This window comes from Apodemus sylvaticus, chromosome 17, assembly GCF_947179515.1.
Source record: "Apodemus sylvaticus chromosome 17, mApoSyl1.1, whole genome shotgun sequence".
NCBI classification, from domain to species: Eukaryota; Metazoa; Chordata; class Mammalia; order Rodentia; family Muridae; genus Apodemus; species Apodemus sylvaticus.
The window spans coordinates 46,198,733-46,222,255 of NC_067488.1; the positions used below are offsets into that span (position 1 = coordinate 46,198,733).

Here is a 23,523-nt window from a genome sequence, read left to right on the forward strand (position 1 = left end):
AGAGTTATACCAGGATTCCCAGGACCTCAGACGCAGTGCCTCTGACTGGCCACCATGTTGGAGATGGCACATCCCTGTGCATCTCTTTAATCTTGTCACCCTGGGCTCGGAGCTTCCTGATGGTTACCTTGAGCTTCCTTTTCAGATGAAGGAGACCATCTAAACCTTCTTCCTGTCCTACTCTTTTTGAAGGCAGTCGCTGCTGCCCACAACCATGTCTGCTTCATGCTCCTTCAGAGCGTTGTTTACCACAGCTTCCTGCTCCTGTGACAGATGAGGTAAAGCACCTGAGCCTCACTGAACAAGTGAAGACCACATGCAAAGATCCAGGAGTATGTGAGACCCAGTGGTAGTGAGTGCTTGGCTGGAAGCTGGATGTCCCTGAATGTGGACAGTGTAACAGGGGAATATCTCTTGTGGATAAGAACCCGGGGAATCCTCAGTCTCCAGTTGTGCAAACTGCCTTCTGACCACGCTGACTTTGGAAGCAGAGTTCTCAGGTGGCATTTGGGACTTTCCTCTGTTCTGTTCAGAACTCTGTGAATATCAGGAAGGGTGAGCCTCTCTGGGATTTGGGAAGGATGCTGTTCCATCCCTGATGTGTTGCTCATCCCACAGTCTGTCACCATGGCCTATCAGACTGCACTCCCAGTCTGTCACCACGGCCTATCAGACTGCACTCCCTTTCCCATTGTATGGGGCTCCTAATCTTGATAAGGACACTTAGGATTAAACCCAGCTCTGTGTATCTGCATCATGGTCTCTCTGCCTCCTCGGCCTACAAAAGGATCCTGATGTTGTTACAGCTCCTCAGATGGGAGGAAAGTGACCCAGCCAGAACCTGGACCACAGGTTGGTTTTGTCTACACCTTTCTGACTTGTCCCAAAACAAGGTTCTTGAGTCCCGTCTCTCTCCTACAAGGAGAAATTTGCCTCCAGTTTCTTTGCACTAGGCTTTCAAATGCAACTTTTAGGAGTGCCTACTATGCACTGACCATGTTTTAAGCTTTCCTTGTATATTTTGATCCTGCTTTTCTTATACTAAATCTCAATGGCGATGACACTGAGTCAGGAAGTGGTAACTGACTTGCCTACATCATGTAACTCGCAGATGTGGTCCTCTACCTACAGGCATCCTAGTGAAGGCAGTGTCCTCTCCAGTCAGGATCCTAGTGAAAGGTGATCAGCTGAAGATACGGCCACGAGGAGGGATCGAGTGGGCACACGGGAGAAGCAACAATGTTCTGGCAGCTGAAGGTAGGAACTGAGCATAGCAACAGTAGCAGCTAATATCAATGGCAAATATGCTACATGGGTATGTTCTTTTGTCGAAGGCCAGCTTTGACAGGTCAGGGGAAACTGAGGCATGGACATAGAGTTGGCGATTGGTCACTCAGCAGACTTTTCTCTGAGGGAACAAAGCTTGATTCACTGGGGCCTGGGAAGAAAACCTTTGAACTCTTTGGGGGGCCTGGTGAGAAAGAAAAATAAAAAAGAGGAGAAGAACCCTGCACACACACAGATGCACACACACATGTCTAGACACACACACAGAGACACAGAGACATATACATATACACTTGCATTCAGATACACACAGACATGCACACACATACACACACATTCAGACACACATAGACATGTACATACACACATGTAGACACACACAGACACAGAAATGCACAGACACATTCATACACTACACTACACACACACAAACACTTGGTGTGTGAAGCAAAACAAGCTCCCATAACTTATATATCCGAGCAAAATCTTTTAAGCAGAGTAAAAATGATAATGTGACTCTATTTTATTAATGTTTTAGTGAATGATCATAAAGAAACGGTATGTTTCCAATTCCTTTTTCATGAAAAACATATTACATATCACAGGTGAAGAAAAAGCAAATTATTCCCATGAACCCACAGCATTCGTAACTAAGCAACTTGTTATAGATCCACAAGGTGTAAGCCAGCGAGATAATTTTCTCAGGCAATTTGTTTTTCCTGGAAGGCTACAATTTGCAGTTAGAAAGAAACAATCAATTATTTTGTTATTTATCTTAAAAGGCAATCTTATAAAAATCATAAAAGAATCACAAATCTAAGCATTTATGTTAAAAACCAGTCATTTCTATTTTAAAATTTCAGCATGCATTAATAATCTACTCATTATCACACATGCTCTGTCTATACTCAGCATCCTGCCCTGAGCTGACCAGGTGACTGATGCTTGGATCTGTTTCCTGAGGATCTCACAACTGTTGTCCCACTTGAGGTCTTCCTTGGGAATGGCATCGCTGTCAGCCTGTACACAGTACCCTTTGGGTGGGGGATGGGAACAGCCTCTTCCCTTGGTTTTGTATTTATTCTTTCCTTCACAGTCTTCTGGATGGCGATGGAACAAGGCCATCACCACACTCTGGCCAGTGAGAAGGAGACGATCAACTATGAATCCACCTGCAAAGTTTTCAGCATTCTTAAAAAAACTTCTGCATTTTTTCCTTGTACATCTCTGAATGAGTCCTAGAGAAAAGGAGGGCAGCAGGCAGAAGGAAGGTGTGTCGGTCACTGCAACTGTGCACTTTGCTGAACTGCAAGACAGCATGGAGACTGATAGAACTTGCCTCTGGTCGTATCTGAGTTTGGAATGGGAAGGCCTCTGATGTGGTGACTAGATTACCTTATTGAATGAGTAAAGTTCTGAGAGGTCCATTGGGAAGTGGGGTTTACTACAGACAGTGGGTCACCAGGAGCACGCCATCGAACACCACATCTTGGCTGTGTCTCTTTCCTCTTACTCCCTTGATTCTTGGCTGCCACGTGGTAAGCGGTGTTCCTTTGCCATGTCTGCCCAATGAGCTTGACCACAGAACACACTGCTACTCCACTGGCTTTGTCTGCACTCATTTCCATGTGTCTGCAGAAGTCCCCGATTATTTACCACAGCTATGGATTCACAGAATCACTGTGACAATCAAGGTAAAGATTTTTCTATCCCCACAAAGTGATACCCCGTGGTTAACTTTTCAGGGTCTTGTGCCTTCTCTAAACTCAAGGCAATGACCCAATGCACTATAGAATTCATAATTTTTCCATTTCAATAGTTTATTTTACAACTGGAATCACAAATGTAATAGCTGGTTACAGTCGACCCTGTTTTGACTAAGCACATGTCATGGACAGCTATCTGCAATGCTGGACACACTGTTATTTCTTCCCTTTATGTGACTGAGTAGTTACAGCTCATTGTGAGGACCTCCCTAGTTTCTCTCACATGTCAGGACACCCTTAAAAAAGCCTGAAGTGGATGCAGTACCTGTCCAGGGGCAGCAGCTGCAGGCACAATCTTTGTTGCCTGTCACTTGTGTTCATCAGTGACAGACCTGGCCACAGTGTTCTCCTCTGCACTCTCTCCCCTTTCACCCTGACCATCTCTTCTGTCCCTTTTAGGGGACTGTACTCATCTCTGAGCTTGTCTTGGTCTCTTTTAGTAGCCTTTATTCTTGTTAAGAGCACTTAAAAATTGAGATATGCCGGGTGGTGGTGCACGCCTGTAATCCCAGCACTCTGGGAGGCAGAGGCAAGCAGATTTCTGAGTTTGAGGCCAGCCTGGTCTACAGAGTGAGTTCCAGGACAGCCAGGGCTACACAGAGAAACCCTGTCTCAAAAAACCAAATCCAACACCCCCCCCAAAAAAAAAGAAAAAAAAATTGAGATACATTATTACATAACTTAAATTTGTTTTAAATGCCTTTTTTTGAGACATGGTTTCTCTATGTAGCCCTAAAAAAACCAAAAAAACCAAAAAAAAAAAAAAAAAAAAAAAAAAAAAAAAAAAAAAGAAAGAAAGAAAGAAAGAAAGAAAGAAAGAAAGAAAGAAAGAAAGAAACCCTCTTTACTGCTTCCTGCTCTGGCCTGGAGTCAAAGATAAGCTGAATTCTGTTCTCAATCCCTGAGGCATTTCAGAGTAAGAATGTATTAACGATAATGATAATCACCCTCACAATGTATTAACTGATAACTACTTGATCTCTCTGGAAGACCCTAGGCAAATCTAAAGGTCAATGGTCTATAGATGTTAGTTAAGGGGTTTAAACTGCAACTTGACTGATGTAACTTGTACCTCTAAAAAGTATAAGAACTGCCTAAAATGTGCCATCTGGGTCGCCTCTGTCCCGATTGCAGGACGACCCCAATGCGTTGGATCAATAAACCTCATGCTTGTTGCAGCGATCTTAGTCTCTGTGTCTTTGTGAGTAAAGATGCCTGGACTTCAGACTCTTTGGGTCCAACAGAGGCTCGAAGGGCTGAGAGCCTTGGAAAGTTCAGTGACAGAGGCTCAGGGTTTCAAGCAACCAATGTCCCAAAGGACCAGACTGAGAGAGTCTGCAGAGAGAACAGGGTCAAGGCTCAGCAAGGGGTGGAGTCTGGTGATAGCTCTTGGGTTGGTCAATGGACAGATGCTGAACAGCTGGCACAGATTTCACTAGTGCCACACATGGGCTTAACAGGAGAGAGGACTCAATGAGCTTGGACCCTGAGGTACAAGCCGTTCCCCTGCTCATGGTGTAGGTAGCTTTCTATTCAGTTCATCCAGGAAGCCATCTTGTCCTTGTTTGGCACCACAGGAGAGGCTGACTCTGTATCAAGCTTGCCCTTAACTACATAATCCAGCCCAAAGGGAGGACACTCAGATTGTGGAGCACAAGACTCTTCTCTAATAGACAAGACCTTGAAACCTCACAGGTCATCTCAGTTTCCATTTTTCAGAACATGGGAAGAAGGCCACCTGAATTGCTGTGGTGCAGGGGACACTGTGCCCTGTACTGCAGTCTCAGGGGAGCCTCAGTCATCAGAAGAGTAATGGAACACGAAGAAGGAAAAGACCTGTGTCTTAAGCATTCCTCTTAAATCACAAGAAAGAAAACAGGTTTTTAAAAGAGAAGATGTTAAAAATTGGGAAGGAATTATGAAATGTCTGTAGTTAACTCAGAAAACATATTTCATTTTCAGAAAGCACACAATACATGTCTAGGCCGGGCTCACAAATTTATTCTTCAAAATTTATGGACCAAGTGTCATCCTTCCTGCTCATCTTGGCAGATCTGATCCAGTTACAGCACATTTTAAATGTCAATAGGCATTAAAGCTTCTGATTTTCCAGGAGTCTGGCAGCAGAGAGAAGGACTCACCAGTTATATCCTGCCACCTCTCCTTCTGGTAGCATCCACAGGGGCATGTAGGGCCAAGAACTCGTGATGACTGGATGGTTGGTGTTCCCAGCATCCTCTCTTTCTAGTCTTGAGCATTTCACTCACGTGACCCCAGACTAATAACAGGAAATGATGTTCACAACCAGAGTCTGATTGTAAGGTTGAGAAATATTTGGAAAAACACACAATTAGGCAGAAGAAGAAAAGAGGAGAAGATCTCTGTGGCACCCAATCAAAAAGCAGTGGGAAGATTGACAGCTCAGTGGACGGTGAGGAGGGTGAGCCTCAGCTGGGTGCAGCACAGTGGGCACAGCTCAGGAGCAGCCATGCTGTGGCTTAGTCAGGACATGGATGGGCTCCCCAGCTTGGGTGCTTGGTTCTTAGTTGGGAGGTTGATGGATCTCAGAGCTGGAGTCTGGTAAGAGGTCATGAGACTGTCCCATCTGTGTTCTGGCTTCCTGTCTCTTAATGTGCCCTCTCCCTTTAGCAGGCACTGCTGTGCAGGGAGGCAGGGGCTCCCATGTGTTCATGGCTCTGTCCAGCACACTCCCTCCCCAGTTCTCTGAGCTGCACTGAAGAGGAAGAGGTCACTGAATCAGGATGTCATGGATCTGTTTGAGCTTCTCCAGCTTCTGCTCCAGGTCCTGAGCTTGCTTCCGCAGCTCTGCAGCACACTCTGACTTAGCACCCTCATGCAAATGCTTCGAGTCTTGCACAAGGCTGACAACATCCAGCAGGAGGAATAAACCTGCGGTGGCTGCACCCATGATCCGGGCTCCTTTGGTCATTGCCAGAGGGGTACCTCTGAAGGCTTTCTGCACCTGTTTAGAGTTTCTGGCAGATATCTTCCCTGTGGTCATGAGACGCTTGGCATTGTTTGCTAGGCGAGGGTTGGCTTTGGTCAGCTTGATGGCATCAATGTTATTCTTGATGTTTTTTAGGTTCGTGAAGGAATTCTTGGATAAGGAAACAAGTCTGGGGCCACTCTCATCCAAAACGTCTTTACTGTCCTCCATTGTGTCTTTGTTGGTTGACACCAGCTTGCTGGCTTCAGCTTTAGCAGATGCCACATTTACCTTTTCCACAATACTGGTGGAAACACTAGTCACAGCTGCTGCTGCCCCCAGCCCCAAGCCAGTGGCTGACAGTGCCAGACTGACCCCTGCTGTCACAGGTGCCAGAGACAGACCAAGGATTGTCAGGATTCCAGACACAGCGCTGCTGGAGCCGGCCACCACCTGTGAGATGGTGCAGTCCCTGTGCACCTTGTCAACCTTGTCTGCCAGGGTGCGGAGCTTCCTGATGCAGCCCTCCAGCTCCAGTTTCACCTGAGAATAAGCATCCAAGAAACTCTCCTTGTGCCACAGGGCATCTTGGAGCTCGACTTCATCTTCTGAGTCAGTGTCAGCTACAATCTCACCAAGGGCTTCGCTCAAGGCATCTTCCTCTTTCCTGTAACAGCAGAGATACATGAGTGAGGAAGACAGCTTGTAAAGTAAGATGTGTCTCATGGAAACCACAGAGCACTCACTGTGAAGCCCAGGAGAAGGTTACAGCTCTATAAGCTTTCTCTTACTGGGAAGAGCCTGCTTGACAAGTCATTCTTCCTAAGAACACAGTGAGTTCAAAACCATCTATAATTGTCCTTTTAATTTTTTAAAGATTATATTTTTATTTATGTTATGTATATGAGTGCACTGTCATGGTCTTCAGACACATCAGAAGAGGGCACCTGATCCCATTACAGATGGTTGTGAGCTACCATGTAGTTGTTGGGAACTGAGCTCAGGATCTCTGGTAGAGCAAGCAGTCAATGCTCTTAACCACTGAGCCATCTCTCCAGCCCCATTCTTTCAATTTTCTATCTTATATGTATGAGTGTTTCTCCTGCATGTGTGTCTGGGTACCACATTCACTCTTGGAGCCTGTGGATGGTAGAGAAAAGTAGGCGTAAGATCTCTGGGACTGGAATTTCAACAGTTCTGAGTCATCATGAGGGGGCTGGTCACTGAGTGACTCAGTCATCTGGAAGAGCAGCCTGTGCTCCTCATTGATGAGCCCCTGTCTCATCCTCCAGCACACCCTTCTATTGGTAGACATTTAATAAGGGAGCCTTCCCCTCAGGGTCAATGTCATCACTACCAAAACACTTCTCCCTAGGAACTCTACACAAGGAGAGAGAAGTTAGAGAGAAAATAATCCTTTCATTTAGGGACCGTTAGTCTCCCCTGAAGAGTTCCCTCTGGTAATAACAGCAATGCTTTGACCTCAGCTGCTGGGACATGACCTGTGTATCCTACAATGTCCTGCTGGCCAGGAGTGTTCATGTTTGCCTGCAGCCTTGTGCTGTGAGACTCTGCAAGTTGCACATCCCTAAGAGAGAAACCTTAGATAGGACATTCTTTGAAGCTTGAAGTCTTTTTTGTACTGCAGTGTTGTACAAAAAAGTACAACAGCTAATGGGACAGCTCACAGCTAAGATCCATCCATTCAAAACACAGCACATAGATTTCCCTTCGAGCTGTGAGTGAGAAACATGAGTGGATTTCCAGTTCACATGTGGGAAATTTCCATTCACATGTGGGGAATCCTGTTCACATGTTCTCCCATTCCCAAGGCATCTCACTGAGCCTCTCCACAGTGTTCCAGTAGGAGGCAAAATTCAGGAGTCAGAATACATAGGTTCCTAATCACTTCCATTAAGGAATTTTCAGCCTGAGAAAGGTGAAGTGTGGCGGGGATTTTGCTGTCATTTCTGACCCCAGAGGAAGGAGACACTGAAGGCATGGACTTCCAGGAGGGAGGGAGACACCAGTCACTCAAGGGGATGGTGCATTTGATTAAGGCCCAGAAAACTTTTGGACACTGAAGTTAGGTTCCCATGTTCAGCCATAGGAGGGTTTAGCCTTGGCTTTCCTCAGGAGGAATCCCATGAGGTCAGCTTCACAGTGCCTCTCCGCTCTGCTCTCGACTGCCTGTGACTTGTCTGCTGTAAGTCTCAGCTGAATGAACTGACAGAATTGTTCTGTCTTTTGTCTTAGAGCAGCAGTCCTGAACGGTGTCTCTCTGCCTGTGTTAATTGTGTATCAGAATAACTGATCTTTCCCATGGAGCTTTCTTGGTGTGTGACACTCCACGTGACCTCTCACATGAGGCACTGTGTCCTAAGGACAACAAAGATTCTGCTTAAAGCCTTTGAAGGGACCTGAGGATGTGGCTAAGTTGGTGAAGTGTTTGTCACACAAAATGGAGGATCCGAGTTCAGACTTCCAGAGGCCACATAGGAAAGTCAGGCTCTGGGCCTGGGCCTGTCATCCCTGTTTGGAGATGCAGAGTCAGGAGGATCCTCATGCTCTCTGGTCAACCAATCTGGTCATAAAGTTCCAGGTAAATATAGGAGATCCAGCACCTACACTTGGTGGCTCACAGCTGTAGGGATCTGGTGTCTCTTTGGCCTTGATGTCCTATGGCATTGACTGTACTATGGGTTAGGGAACTCACGCATACCCTCTTTTATTTTCAATTCTGTGTGTCCTTAAAGTGGCTATCTTCAAGCATAGTCACCAGGGTCAGGCTTTTACCAATGAGTTTAGGGACACAACTCAGTCCCTAACACTAGTGAGATCATTAAAATAGGTCCTGTCAGTTATAATTATTACTATATTGAGTTGCTTGATTTACTATGTCTTCTCAAGAGACAGGGCTCTAGATAAAAAAATCATAAGCCTTAGAAAAAGGGTCAGGCCGGCGGTGGTGGTGCACACCTTTAATCTCAGCACTTAGAGGCAGAGGCCGGCGGATTTCTGAGTTCGAGACCAGCCTTGTCTACAGAGTGAGGTCCAGGACAGCCAGGGCTACACAGAGAAACTCTGTCTTGAAAAAACCAAATCCAAAAAACAACAAAAAACCAAACAAAAAAAACCAAACCCAAACCAGAAAAAGGGTCAGAGGAAACATTAGAAAAGATGCAGAATTTCATAGATCAGACTGAACAGCAAAGAGATAGTGATAAAATTTGGAAGCAGAGTCTAAAGGATAATTTACTAAAACTATTAAATCCAAATAACGTAGAGGCTACAATATCAGCATTACAACATAGAGAGAAATTAAAATCATGGAAGCAGGCCCTGGAGCAGAAGCTACAGGAATCTACAGAGCAGTGTGAACAACAGAGAGGGAAATTTAAGCAACATGGCCAAGAGGAAACATTGGAACTGAAGGCACAGGGATTTATAGATCAAGATAAGTGACAGAAGAATGAAGGTCAAAGGCTGGAGCTGGAAAAGATGCTACAACTAATGATGCAGCAGCTCACAGATCAGACTGGGTGACAGAGGAAAAATAATGAGAATTAGAAGCAAGATTTGGAGAGAACCTTTTAAAATTAATCAATCAAAATAAATATTAGACAGTAGGATATCAGAATTACAATATAAAGAACAAATTAAAATGTGGAATCAGAACCTTGAACAGAGAGTACAGGAACTTATGGAAAAGGAGGAATTTAAATTATCAACTAGGGAAAATACTCAGGTAGAGACAGAAGATAAAATTAGAGAGCCAAATGAAGGTTTTTACAGACCAAACTTTAGTTTATCCGGAAAGTATTCAAAGAAGACCACCAGACAATGATCACCCACAGAGTTATCAGGAATTCAAATGGCAACCCACGGATGTGTTAGAACTGAGAAAACTTAAGGAAAGTGTCACTAATTTTGGAATGCATTCACTATTTGTAAAACAAATCCTGACTTCTTGGGCTATTAAAAATAGAACAATCCCCCAAGACTGGAAGGATATGGCAAAAGGAATACTAGAACCTGAGTTACATTTACAATGATTCTCACGGTGGAGAGAAGAGGTGAAGAGATAGCACAACAACATGGAGCCAGGGGTAGAGATATTTCCAAACATAAGCTGCTTGGTGAAGGTCCCTTTGCTGAGATAAGAGTTGCAGGCTGTATATGATGGACAGACCTTGACCTTGAGTCACTTGGCAGCCTTAAATGCCTGGGACAAAGTCACAGAAACAAGGAAAATATCTGAGCCATTTTCTCAGGTTATGCAAAGTCCAAAGGACGCAAAGGTTGACTTCTGTTGTGGAAAGGAGTGTATCATCAGATCCACCAGCAAGAAAGGCACCAATCGAGCCCTTAGCTTTCGAAAATTCGGATGTTGAGGGAAAAGAAGTGATCAGACCACTGAGGGCAAGGTCAGCATCAATAGATGAGTGGATTAGACATACTCTTGATGTTAGATCTCATTTGCCTGATATGACCTTAATATGAGAAGCTGCCATCAGAGGCCCTGAGATGACCCAACATTTCAGATGTCTTTATTGTGGTGAGCAGGGTCACTTGAGAATAAACTACAGAGGCAACCAAATTAAATCCCAAAGGGGAGTCCGTGCCTCCTGGAATATGTAAAAGATGTGGCAAAGGCTGACATTGAACTAAGGAATGTAGAGCAACAAGAGACAAATGGGGCAACACCCTGCCAAAAAACTCCCAGGAGGGCCTCTTGCAGGACCCAATGCCAGACAGCAAGAATTCTCTTTCTTAAGACAATTAAACACCCTTGCTCTGAAAACAGACTTTGTGAGACCAGATAGCAAGGCTGAGGCAAATTCTACACACAATACAAAGAACTTAAAAAGGGTCTGACAATGCATATTTTGGCCAAGTTCTATAGAGGATCAAAGGTCCAAGTTTAAAGTATTAGTAAACAGCATTGAAGTTGAAGGAGTGGTCAATACTGGAGCCAATGTTGCCATTATTTCTCCAAAATCTCAGCCTTCAGGTTGGCCACTTCAAGAAGTAGACATCCAATTTCAAGGAGTTGGGGCTTTATCCAAAATAAAGCAAAGCACCAGATGGCCTAAATGTATAGGGCCTGAGGGTCAGACAGAAAAATTAAGGCCATATGTTGTTGCTTGTAATTTTGAAAGCACACTTGATCTTTGGCCTGGGGCTAGGCTCTCAGCCTAGTTACAAGATCACTTTGAGCGCCTGACTTGGCTCTGCCAAAAGACGGTTGGCCATTTTCCCAGGGAACTATGATTGCTCCCCTAGTCGCTCATGGCTAACTTTGCCATGCTGCCAACAACCACCCTGGCTGCCCACTTTCTCCTCCTGCTCATCTTAGCACAGTGGATGTAAATCTAGACAGTTTTATTATTTTAAAACAAGCCAGAAAACTCAATGGCTGGGTGAAGAATTTTATACCCTAATAGTTCCCTCCCTCTTCCTTGGCCCCCACTTGAGGTGGAGTCTACAAACTCTAGGGGCCTCAAGACCTACATGTCTGCTGCTTCTTCCTCTCTCCAAAACCTGGTCTGAAAACTTTTTCTCTGCATCCCTCTCTTCCTCTTGGGACATGGAAGTCCCACCTTTTCCCCTTCACCCAGCAATTGGATTCTGCCTCCTTTATTGACACAATCAAGAACCAATTAGGAAATCATCGACATCTTCCTCTATACTACATGACTGATATAGCCATAAACTTATGGAGAGGAGATCTGTTACAACAGTGAAAAAAAATTAATATCCCTTCAGTTTCATAGGCTGGCCATAAAACCAGTCAGGCTCATAATAAAAAAATGAAAATTGTTAAGGAATGTTATCAAGGATTGTTATGGGCTGTTTAGGCTGTACACAAACAAGACATAGCAGGGGCTGATATACATCAAGGAGCCACTGCTGTTAAAACAACAACAGTCTTACTACTAAGGTGGTTGACTGACCAACCCATTCAGGTTGTCAGTGGTCTATGACAAAAGAAAACTGCAGGCACTAAAACAGTTGTCCAGAAACAGTTGGAGGCTCAGTATATAGAGGAGTCCACCAGCCCTTGGAATTCTCCAGTATTTGTCATTTAAAAAAAAAAGTCTGGCAAATGGAGGATGTTGAGAGATTTCAGAGCCATTAATAAGATTGTCCAGCCAATGGGTTCCCTATAGCCTGGAATCCCATTTCCTTCCTTGTTTGCCTAAGGAATGGCTCATCATAGTGATTGCTCTGAAAGATTGTTTTTTCACAATTCCTCTACATGACTTCAATAAGGAAAGGTTTGCTTTCTCAGTACCTACCTTCACTAGAGGTCGCCCAATAAAAAGATAGCATTGGAAGGTACTGCCACAAAGAGTGTTAAATTGCCCTACCTTGTGTCAATATATTTTGACAGCTGAGGGATAGGTTGGTGTGGTGATAGAGCAGCCCAATCTAGGTTTATATCTTATGAATATAATAACTGGAGTGTGTGTGTTTCTAAGGGTTTATTGGGGGTGAAAATGACTGCTCATGCTCTCTGGTCATCCAGTCTGGTCATGGTGATGAGTTCCAGGTAAGTAAAAGCAATTGTTATTGTAATAGGGCTGGAGAGAGAGAACTCCTCCATTCAGAATGTATGGTTCTCTTGCAGAACAAGTGAGTTCAGGTCCCAGCACCTACACTTGGTGGCTCACAGCTATAGGAATCTGGTGTCTCTTTAGATTTAAGGACTTGACTGTACTATGGACGTGACTGTACTATGGGTTAGAGAACTCACGCACACCCTCTCTTATTTTCAACTCTGCATATCCTTAAATCCTCCATCTCCAAACACAGTCACCAGGGGTCAAGCTTTTACCAATGAGTTTAGGGACACAACTCAGTCCCTAACCTAGTGACATCATTAAAATAGGTCCTGTGGCAGGTGCTCAGGTACTTAACCAGCGTGTCCCTGATCTACTCAAACTCTTGTGCATGGTCCTCTCACTGTGCTCTTTTCCTTTCCCATCTAGAAAGAAGAAGGTGTCCCTGAGTCTGTGCCTGAGTACCTCTCATTCTCATCCCGCAGGAACTCATCTTCATTTTCTCCATCAGGATCTGCAAAGATCTTAGCAGGAGCTTCTCGCAAGGTAGCTTCCTCCTCCCTGTAATAGGAGACTGACTGATATAGGAAGGGTGCTTGTAAAATAAACTTACCCACATGCAGAAACCACACACACACACACACACACACACACACACACACACACACACACATACACAGACACACACACACACACATACACACACTTTAAAAGCTAACTTTTGATGAACACCTACTGTGTGCAGGCTGCCTACTGTGTACTGGCCACATGCTGGGCTCTCCACACGCATTATCTTATTATTCTCACAGTGTCATTCGACAGTGACCAACTAAAGAAGAAGGTAAAAAACTAATTTCCCATGGTCACAGGAATGGCAATGGCAGGAATAATTTTGTTCTCTACGGCTGCTGCCATCTCCCCTCAAGCAGAAGCTCTTTCCTGGTAAAGAACATGGTGAGGGAAATATTTGTTGAGGAGAGACATTCTGAACCCTAACTACTTGGTTTGTCTGCCCTGAACAAGTCAACCAGGCCTGAATAAACTCTGGTACTGTTGGTGTGTCCTAGGGAGGTGACCTGGACAAATCAACTCCTGCCACAAACTGTTTCCAGGTTTCCTCTTCTGTCAGCAGGAGCTGCACGTCCTCTGTGCTCCTCATGTCCAAGAGGCAGTTAACCCCAGTCTCAACGAAGCGTTCCCCATCTAGATGAGAAGGAAACGCATATGGTTAGAGGACTGTGCACAAGAGCTTGAATGGGTCAGGGATACACTGGTTAAATGTCTGCCCTAGTACCTGGCACAATGGAGTATTCTAAAGGAGTCACTAAGGGCTGAGTATGCCCTTAAACTCATTTGTAAAAGCCCTAATCCTGGGGACTGTGTTTGGAGACAGAGCCTTTAAGCACACACAATATTGAAATTAAGTGAGGGTGTGTGTGAGCTCCTGACCCATTCTGTTAGCGCCCTCACAGAAACAGGAAGAAACTGCCCTCCCTTTTCCCTCCTTCTCCTTCTCTTTCTCCCCCTGTCCGTTTTCTCTTTCCCTGCCCCTCTCCCTCTGTCCAGGCACACAGACAGGACATAGGAACTCCCTGTCAAGCAGGAAGAGAGTGCTCTCCAGGGCCAACCTGCTACACTTTGATTGTGGGTGTCAGATTCCAGAGCACTGAGAGAAGAGGTCTTTTCTTTATAAGACACCTGCCCAGTGACCCTTTTGATGACATCTTGAGGAGGCTAATGAGCCCAGGAGGTGTCCTGGTACTTTGCAGGAATTTTCATCTTGTTCAGCTTAGAACAATGAGGAAGTGAGCCCTTCATTCCCAGGAAGAGGGGGAAATCCCAGTGATGGTGTCCATTTGCTGTGTGCCTGGTGTTGGCTCTTGAATGTGGATTTACATCTTTTTCCTTATTTCTATTTTGTATGTATGAGTGTTTGCCTGTGTTTATGTGTGTGCACCGTGTGTGTGCCCGGTGCCCATGGAACCCATTGGATCCCATGTAGTGGCAGTTTACAGACTGTTGGGAGCCTGATGTGGGTGCTGGGAACTGAACCCAGGTCCTCTGCAGGAGCAGCAAGTGCTCTTAACCACTGAGCAATTCTGTAGCCTCAAATGTGACATTTGACACAGGAATGACCAGTTTTTAATCCTGAGTTTCAACTCCACAGAATTAATAAATATCCATGTTTTTAGTAGCCCCTTATCTGGGGGTTGTGAGGGTGCTTCTCGATCTAATCAGATCATAATGCCTGAGCTAATGAGGGGTTCAAAGACTCAGTGGAGGCACCATGGTAAGTGGGCCCTGCTGGAGTCTGGGTGGCAGTGGGATGTGTCTTAGGGGTGTATGGCCACGTCTTGTTTGGCCATTTTTGTTACTGCTTTATATGTTACTGTTTTATTATCTGCCATTATGTGAACTGATATCTCTTCCTGCCTTTTTGTATTCCTGGAATTACCAAATTATACAACAGTGTAAGCAAATAAAAAGATTAATATTCTTATTAATCACATCAATGACAAAAGTAGGTAACACCAGCTTTAAAAATTTTGAATGTAAGGCTAAATGAATGAACTGAAAAAAAAACCCTGAATGCATGGTTGAATGAATGAATGAATGAATGAATAAAAACTCTGAATGCATGTTTGAATGAATAAATGATCTAAACAGACAACAAAAGAATTTTAAAAATGAAATGATGCCTGGCAATTTGGTGCATACTTTTAATCCAGCACTTGGAAGGTTGAGGCAGGGGGATGGAGCTCTGTGAGTTTGAGGTCAGGCTGCTCATCAGAGTGAGTTCCAGGATGACTTGGGCTGGGGCAGGGTGCACTGCCTGTTCAAGGACTGTGCTTCAGGCTCAGTTGAGAGGAAGTCACCTTGAGAGGGATAAGATAGGGCTGTCTCTAATTTTCCTCTCTCCCTCCCTCCTGCTTTTTCTCCCTCTCTCCCTCTCTCCCTCTCTCTCTCCCTCCCTCCCTCCCTCTCTCCCTCTCCCTCCCTCCCTCTCTCCCTCCCTCCTTTTCTTTCCTGGCTTCCATTTTTCAGGCTGGATATCAAGGAGTTGACTCCTGGGACTTTACCCAGGACAAAATGAAGAAAAAGAGCTGCTCTCACCCAGGACTGAGAAACTCTCTATATTCCCTTTGGGGTTTGTGGTTGTTTGAATATGCTTGGCCCTGGGAGTGACACAGTTAGGAGGTGTGTTGCCTTTTGGGATGAAGTGTGCCACTGTGGTCATGGGTTTTAAGACCCGTTCCTTAGCTGCTTGGAAGCCAGCCTTCTCCTAGTGGCCTTCAGATAAAGATGTAGAAGTCTCAGTTCCTTCTGCACCATGCCTGCCTGGACACTGCCATGCCTTGATGATAACGGACTGAAATATTGAACCTGTAAGCCAGTTCCAATTAAATGTTGTCCTCATAAGTGTTGCCTTGGTCAGGGTCAGTATGGACCCAGTGCTGTACTCACTTAGGGGACAGACAGTGGAATATGGGGAAGGAATTTGGTAGGCATTTGCCCAAAGCTCGTAAGAGCTGATTTAGGCGAAAAAGAAAGGGGCTTTAAAATAGACATATGTCCACAGCCTCTAAGAGCTGTTTAAAGAGGAAAATGGATGCAATTGCTTAACAAGTGCGCTTAACTTTCTGTGTATCTTTCCGTGTTTGTCCCGGTGCACCGACTGTTTGTCTATGTGTATGTTTATGTCCTCTCTATGTTTTTGTGTGAATGACTGTTTCATGTTAAAAAGAAAAATTGATAAAGATTTCATCTGCTGGCAACCTCTTGAGCCAGCCACAGTTTGTGTGGAGATTGATTTAAAGCCGCGCCACAGCAGCGCAGCTCACTCACCCAAGAGACAAGCATGGCTGGAGAAAAAGCCGCTTTTAAAAGCCCAGAAGCCTCAAGATTTGGGAAAACTTTGGTTTGGCTTGTAAAATTCATGTAGTCGCGTTATACTTGTTTCTAATTGGTCTTAACGGTATAAGGTTTTACATAACATCTTGACTAAAGAGTTATAAATTAATTGGGTATGATTTAAAAGATATAGTGTTAGTAAGAAAAGGTTAGTTTAAAACTGGTGATTCGGTGTTAGAGCCATCTTAACTAGCTACTCGTGGCCTAACGCAACTCATGCTTTGTTCTTGTTTATAATTAGATTTAAAGGTATATTTTACATGTCTTGACTATAGAGTATTGGCTTAAGTCACTAGACATGATTTAAAAGGTATAATGTTATTAACAAAAGTTAGGTTAAAGCTGGTAGTTTAGGGTAGTTGCCATTTTTAAACAACACGTGGCATGACGGTTAAAGCTGGTAGTTTAGGGTAGTTGCCATTTTTAAACAACACGTGGCATGACGGTTAAAGCTGGTAGTTTAGGGTAGTCGCCATTTTTAAACAACACGTGGCATGACGCAATCCAGGAAATACAGGCCTTTAAGATGCTCCTAAATTGACATGGTGTTTCATGTGAATCTTGGCCTAGAGATTAGACTTAATGAAGATTAAGATTTAAAATAATGTCTCTTTAATAAGTTACACTGTCATACACTTGAACATAAGAACTGACAGACAAACCTTGTGCTGTAAATATGTGTTTGTCATTGATTTTAAAGAAAATAGATTGCTTAAAATTGGGATTTGCTTCCAAAATTACAATTGTGCTCTAATATTGCAAGAAAACATTGAGTTACAATAAAAATCAGTGTGTCATTGGCTACAGTTTTCAGTTTGCAGGCTCATAATTGTTAACATTTTGTAATTAAGATAATTTTGAGAGTGATATAGCTATGGGTTTTAGAGGCCCATTGCCACTTTTCCACAAGTTTATAGGCTACAATGGTAGGAGCAAAATTTAACCCTCCAAGATTAAAAAAGAGATCTCTGTAGAAATGTATTTGATATCAAGTAGGTTCCTTTGACCATGAAATTACAGGTTTCTTTTGTTTAATCCTCAAAACGTCCTTGCAGGTTTGGGTCTGGTCTTAGATAAAAGGCTCAGATCTAGTCCTTGCCAAGGACTAAAGGTGGATCCTAGGGCAGATAAAAAAAAAAAGTTTTGTCTCTGTTTCAATACTAGAAGTTAGGATCTTAAAATTTTCAGTGTATAATGTTCATGGAATGTTTGTTACAGGCCCTTGCTCCTAACTATGGACTTTTAGAATTTTTAGGTAAATGGCTTTCAAAGGTTGTTAAGATATATTAATTGGCTTTATCTTATATTTACCTCATTTTAAGCTTGCCACAGAAGGTCTTAAACCTCTGTTTTCAAGGTAGGAAACGTTTGTTCCTTGCTTCAAGCAGCAATCAAATTTATTACTAATGGTTGATCTATTACATGGCAAACATTTCTAGGCAAAATTAATAATTGTTATCCAAAAGATAATTTGTACTATCAGATCACATGTTTATTCCTTTAAGTTTCTCCCTGCTTCAACACAGATACCTGAATTGGGTGCTATAGCAGCTATTCTTAAGATGTTAAAAGTCAAGCTTTTATAATAGTATATATATATATAGCTCATGGTTTATAATTGCTTAAAATTGGTCCATTTTTAATACCGCTAATTCTTAATTTTTACAGTTTATGCAAATGTGATTCAAATTTCTAAGAACAAAGGATATGTTCTCTAAATGACTGTCCTTTAGGTATTTGAAATAATTTTATATTTTGTGCACATCAAATTATAAAGATTTGTTCTTGATGTCCTCAATTTCTACCTCTACCACTGATCTAACAGAAAAAGCAACTAAAAATGCTACGTTTATTTTCTATAATTACATAGTTATTGCCTATGTTATGGGTTACACTTTGTGTTCCAACTTAAATTAATAAAACAATATCTTCTTGGAAGAGAGAAGAGAGGGGAAATTGTGTCCCTGTGCATATCATTTAAATTATGCTTACATGTTTTTAAGAAAATTTTAAAATTTGGATGCCAAGAAACTCCTTGCTAAATGTATATGACATCTTGTAATTAGGCATATTGATGTCTAGGTGAAATGAAGGAATTCACTTATTGACATATGCCATGATCCTGATTTAATATTGGGGAAGAAGGCATGTCCCCTATGTTTTTTCCACAGAATGCTACAGAAGATATGCTGACTGTGTGCTTGCTGAATGCCCAGACCATGGTAACTTAAGAGCTATATTGGGTATATGTTCTTGACTTACCTTAATTGTCAAATGTCCCAGGTTAGATAAATTGCCTAGCTTCAAGCTTTTAGACTTTGTGGGACAGAACATGGAGACTGTTAAGCTAGCTTAGGAAAAATTAATCTAAAGAAGAGTTAAAATGATCCTTCTCCTTATTGTGTTCAGCTGACTCAACCATAGACTGGTGTAGAAATAATTCCAATATTGAAGATTCCAATTTTAAAGATGGCTAACAATCTTCAGCCAGCTGTGTTAATTTAACATATAGTCTCCACTTTTCCTGAGAAGTAACAGCATATCTCTTGATACACAAGGCTACCTCTCCCACCCCAGAGGCCAAGCTTTGGGTCCTTAAAGTTGTTAATTTGCAACTAAATTAGATACTTCAGGGACAAGTTAATCCTATTCCACCTTTAACTCTTGACCTTGTTTGTTAAGCAGACTGGCTGTCTCCACCCAGGCTCACCTGGATGGAGAGATTTCATGTCTGTTAAAGACACTTGCAGACCCCCCTGGCTTCAAAACTTACACAAGTGGATCTCCAAAGAGAGAGTCACATAGAACTCAGATCTATGTGTGTTTGTTTATGAACAAACATGGGTACCAGTGAGACGTGCGAGGCAAAGCACCGCATGGGGAGGTGAATTTCTGCTTCTGAGTCCCCAGGAAGTACACCTAATTGCATAGGGGTTAACGTCGAGAGGCTGTCCTTAAAATAATAAGGGAGCCTATTACCCCTCCTCTGAAAAAGACATTATACAATATTTAAGAGGAATTACGGTCAATGCTTCCCCTCCTGGTTAAGGCCCGCCTTCTTATGAAGGATATTTATCCACTTGTTTTCTACCTCCTCCTTTTCAAATTAATAAAAAAAAGGAGGAAATGTACAGAGCCATATTGGGGCAGTCATGCACTTGGTCAGAGTTTGACTTTGGTCAAGGTTAACTTCTCCCAGATAGCCAGGATCCTGCTCCACCTAGGGCAGAGTGCTCGAAGTAAAGGTTAAGTTCATTGTTCCTCCAGGTCTAGGAATTCCTGAATTAAGCAGGTGACCCACCCAGCTGACGGAGCAGTCAAGACGAGGACCTCCAAAAGAAGCTAGACAACTTCCACCGGAACTCAGCCTGGAGTCTGGGGGGAAGGGTTTGCCCAAACTGTTAAAAGGTCTGGCGCCATTAAAGTTTCTGGCTTTGATCAGTGAATATTGTCTTAGCCATACTTCTTTTCGCCCCTCTTCCCTATTTATTCCTCAGCTTCTGTTCCAGAAACCCACTTCGTAATAGCTGCAGGCAGCTATGGAACCCAACATCAGGGTGTCTGTTCACAGCAGTAAAACCCTAACTAAGACAGGATTCTCTTCTGAATCTTTGACTCCCCAGCAGGCAGAACACAGAGGTTCTGCCAGTCCTAGGTCATGTGCAGGAATCGGGAACAAGGTTGCTTACCTGGAGTGCCCATGATAGCTGCTAGGTCTAGGTGTCAGGGAGAGAACTTGACAGGTTTTCCTTATGACTCACCAGGTGTCCAGGCTACAGGAGGGAAAGGCACCCTGTGAGAGAACGGGGACAGCTTAGTGATTGGGCATCTGGGACACACAGTTCTTTCAACAGTGGCTGCCAAGGACCAAAATAACTTGACCCTCCTTTCTCCTGTTTCCCTGGACTCTGTCACTGCTATTTAATGAAGTCGGTCTTGTGACCTCAGCCCTGCTGCTCTCTCTCTAGCAAGGTGAAGGACCGCTGTCCTGTTGGGGATACTGTTGGAGGCATCAGCTGAAGCCACAGCTGTGGAGAGAGGACTGACTCTGCACATAGAAAGGGAGATAGAGAGGAATGTTCTGGCAGCCAAGTGCAGGCGGAAACTGCATGTATGTGCGTGCGCGCGCGCGCAGCGCGCGCGCGCACACACACACACACACACACACACACACACCATGTATCCTCCTCCCATTGTCATCCTTGGTCTTGCTCTGTCCTGTGAGCCTTCCTGCTGGGCAGTCAGTCACACGTGAGCCCCTCTAACGAGCCCCCCGCCCCATAAGAAGTGTAGGTGAGTCTTGTCCTGCCTGCTCTTGACCAACTGAAAGCCCAGGTGGGAGCTTCCCTTCCTGAGGTCTCTAAATGGGCCACAGGGGGGCTTTCCATCTTCTCATCATCTTCTCAGTGGCTGCATGGCTCCTTCCCTGGGCGGGGAGCCCAGGGTTCGGGACCGCAAGCTCCTCCCTCGAATCGCTAAATTCCTACCCTTCATCCTGCACAGCCTCCTGCCGCTGTGTGCCTGCATCTTCACCACTCCCACCCGGCTTCCACCACCAGCACCTTCCAGTGCTCCAGGCCAGTGCTCCAGGCCAGTGCTCCAGGCAGCCCTGGAACGCAGCCCCAATCCAAGAGAGGCCTCCACAAGCTACTTCCTCCCTACTGGCTTCTCTAGTCTAGCTCATGAAGTCTGTATAATCTGAGCCATGGGCCCTTGGTGACAGAAAAGCAAACTCCATGGAATTGCTCAGCCAGGAGGAAAGGCAGATAGGGGCTGTGCCCTCAGACTGCAGGCTCTGTCAGGTTTCTGAGAGTTTCCAGTTATTTCTGTGCCTGTCACTCCTGGTTTCTTCAATTGTTCCCTTCTCTTGCTTCCCTTAACCCCGTTGTTTCATGTAGCCCAGGCTAGCCTCAAACTCACTATGTAGCTGTGATGGTTTGTATATGCTTAGCCCAAGGAGTGGCACTATTAGGAGGTGTGACCTTGTTGGAGTAAGTTTGTCACTGTAGGCCAGGGCTTAAGACCCTCATCCTAGCTGCCTGGAAGCCAGTCTTCCACTAGCTGCCTTCAGATGAAGATGTAGAACTCTCTCAGCTCTGCCTGCATCATGGCTGCCTAGATGCTGCCATGCTCCCACCTTTTTTTTTTTTTTTTTTGAAAAGCATGTTATTTTATTGAAAAAGGAAGTAAAAACATTTTATGATAAAATTGAAGATTTACATGGAAAATATATCAGATAAAATAGAAGAGATTATAGAAAACATGTTAAAATTGACCATTTTCATGGGAAATTAAAGAGTAAAGTGGTAGACATAAAAACATTCCTAAATTAATTGAAAAAGGAAGTAGAAACATTTTATAATAGAATTGAGGTTTTATGTGGATATTTCTGATAAAATTGTGGAAAAATATAGAAAAACATGTTAAAATTGAAGATCATTATGAAAAATAATGCAGATAAAATGGTAGACATAAAAACACTAAATTAATTGATAGAGCAATTAAAATATTTTCTGATAAAACTGAAGATTTACATGAAAAATATGTATGTTAGTCTATGTCTTTTTATTAGGGAATTGAGTCCATTGATATTAAGAGATATTAAGGAATAGTGATTGTTGCTTCTTGTTATTTTTGATGTTATTTTTGTGTTTGTGTGGTTATCTTCTTTTGGGTTTGTTGGAAGATTACTTTCTTCCTTTTTCTAGGGTGTAGAAAATCACCTCGTGCTGGTGTTTTCCATCTATTATCCTTTGTAGGGCTGGATTTGTGGGAGATATTGTGTAAATTTGGTTTTATCATGGAATATCTTGGTTTCTCCATCTACGGTGATTGAGAGTTTTGTTGGGTATAGTAGCCTGGGCTGGCATTTGTGTTCTCTTAGGGTCTGTATGAGATCTGCCCAGCATCTTCTAGCTTTCATTGTCCCTGGTAAAAAGTCTGGTGTAATTCTGATAGGTCTGTCTTTATAAGTTACTTGCCCTTTATCCCTTGCTGCTTTTAATATTCGTTTTTTGTTTAGTGCATTTGGCGTTTTGATTATTATGTCCTGGGAGGACTTTCTGTTCTAGTCCAGTCTGTTTGGAGTTCTATAGGCTTCTTGTATGTTCATGGGCATCTCTTTCTTTAAGTTAGGAAGTTTTCTTCTATAATTTTATTGAAGATATTTACTGTCCCTTCAAGTTGTAAATCTTTACTCTCTTCTATACCTATAATCCTTAGGTTTGCTCTTTTCATTGTGTCTTGGATTTCCTGGATGTTTTGGGTTATAAGCTTTTTGCATTTTGTATTTTCTTTGACTGTTGAGTCAATGTTTTCTATGGTATCTTCTGCACCTGAGATTCTTTCTTCTATTTCTTGTATTCTGTTGTTGATGTTACATCTATGACTCCTGATTTCTTTCCAAGTTTTTTTTTTTCTCCAGAATTGTCTCCTTTTGTGATTTCTTCATTGTTTCTACTTCCACTTTTAGATCCTGGGTGGTTTTTTTCAGTTCCTTCATTTGATTGTGTTTTCCTGTAATTCTTTAAGGGATTTTTATTTCCTCTTTAACGACTTCTATCTGTTGACCCATGTTCTCATGTATTTCTTTAAGGAAATTATTTATGTCCTTCTTGAAATCCTCTATCAGCATCATCAGATGAGATTTTAAATCAAACTCTTGCCTTTCTGGTGTGTTGGGCTATCTGGGACTTGCTGTGGTGGATTCTGATGTTGCCAAGTAGCCTTGATTTCTGTTGGTGGGGTTCTTGCTCTTGCCTTTCACCATCTGGTTATCTCTGGTGTTAGTTAGTCTTGCTGTCTCTGGCTGGAGTTTGTCCCTCCTGTGGGCCTGTAAATCTATGTCCATACTCCTGGGAGACCAACTCTCTTCTGGCAGGGTCTGTGCACAGAAGGCTGTGGAGCCGCCTGGCTCCCTGGTACAAATGGCAGCCAGAAGACTTCTGCTGCTCCACTGATAGTCTGCCCTGTGCACTCCTAGCTGTTTCCCTCCAGAGATAAGTCCTCCCACCTTAATGATGGTGGACGAAACCTCTGAACCTTT

At 43.5% G+C, this 23,523-nt stretch overlaps 2 protein-coding genes across 4 annotated transcripts in view; both read right to left on the reverse strand.

Annotated features, from left to right (window-relative positions):
- The window catches only part of LOC127667560 (apolipoprotein L2-like), a 75,096-nt gene that overhangs the window by 27,490 nt on the left and 24,083 nt on the right, over nucleotides 1-23,523 (reverse strand). The window lies entirely within an intron of this gene.
- Nucleotides 1,793-23,523, reverse strand: part of LOC127667561 (apolipoprotein L2-like) — a 45,798-nt gene continuing 24,067 nt past the window's right edge. For both annotated transcript variants that reach the window (XM_052160652.1, XM_052160651.1), the window contains exons 2-5: nucleotides 20,168-20,271; nucleotides 13,643-13,769; nucleotides 13,032-13,127; nucleotides 1,793-6,667 (exon numbers count right to left, since the gene is read on the reverse strand). In XM_052160652.1, coding sequence (XP_052016612.1) covers nucleotides 5,803-6,667; nucleotides 13,032-13,127; nucleotides 13,643-13,769; nucleotides 20,168-20,180 — 1,101 coding nt within the window. In that variant the 5' untranslated portion in view covers nucleotides 20,181-20,271 and the 3' untranslated portion in view covers nucleotides 1,793-5,802. The remainder of the gene's footprint in view (nucleotides 6,668-13,031; nucleotides 13,128-13,642; nucleotides 13,770-20,167; nucleotides 20,272-23,523) is intronic.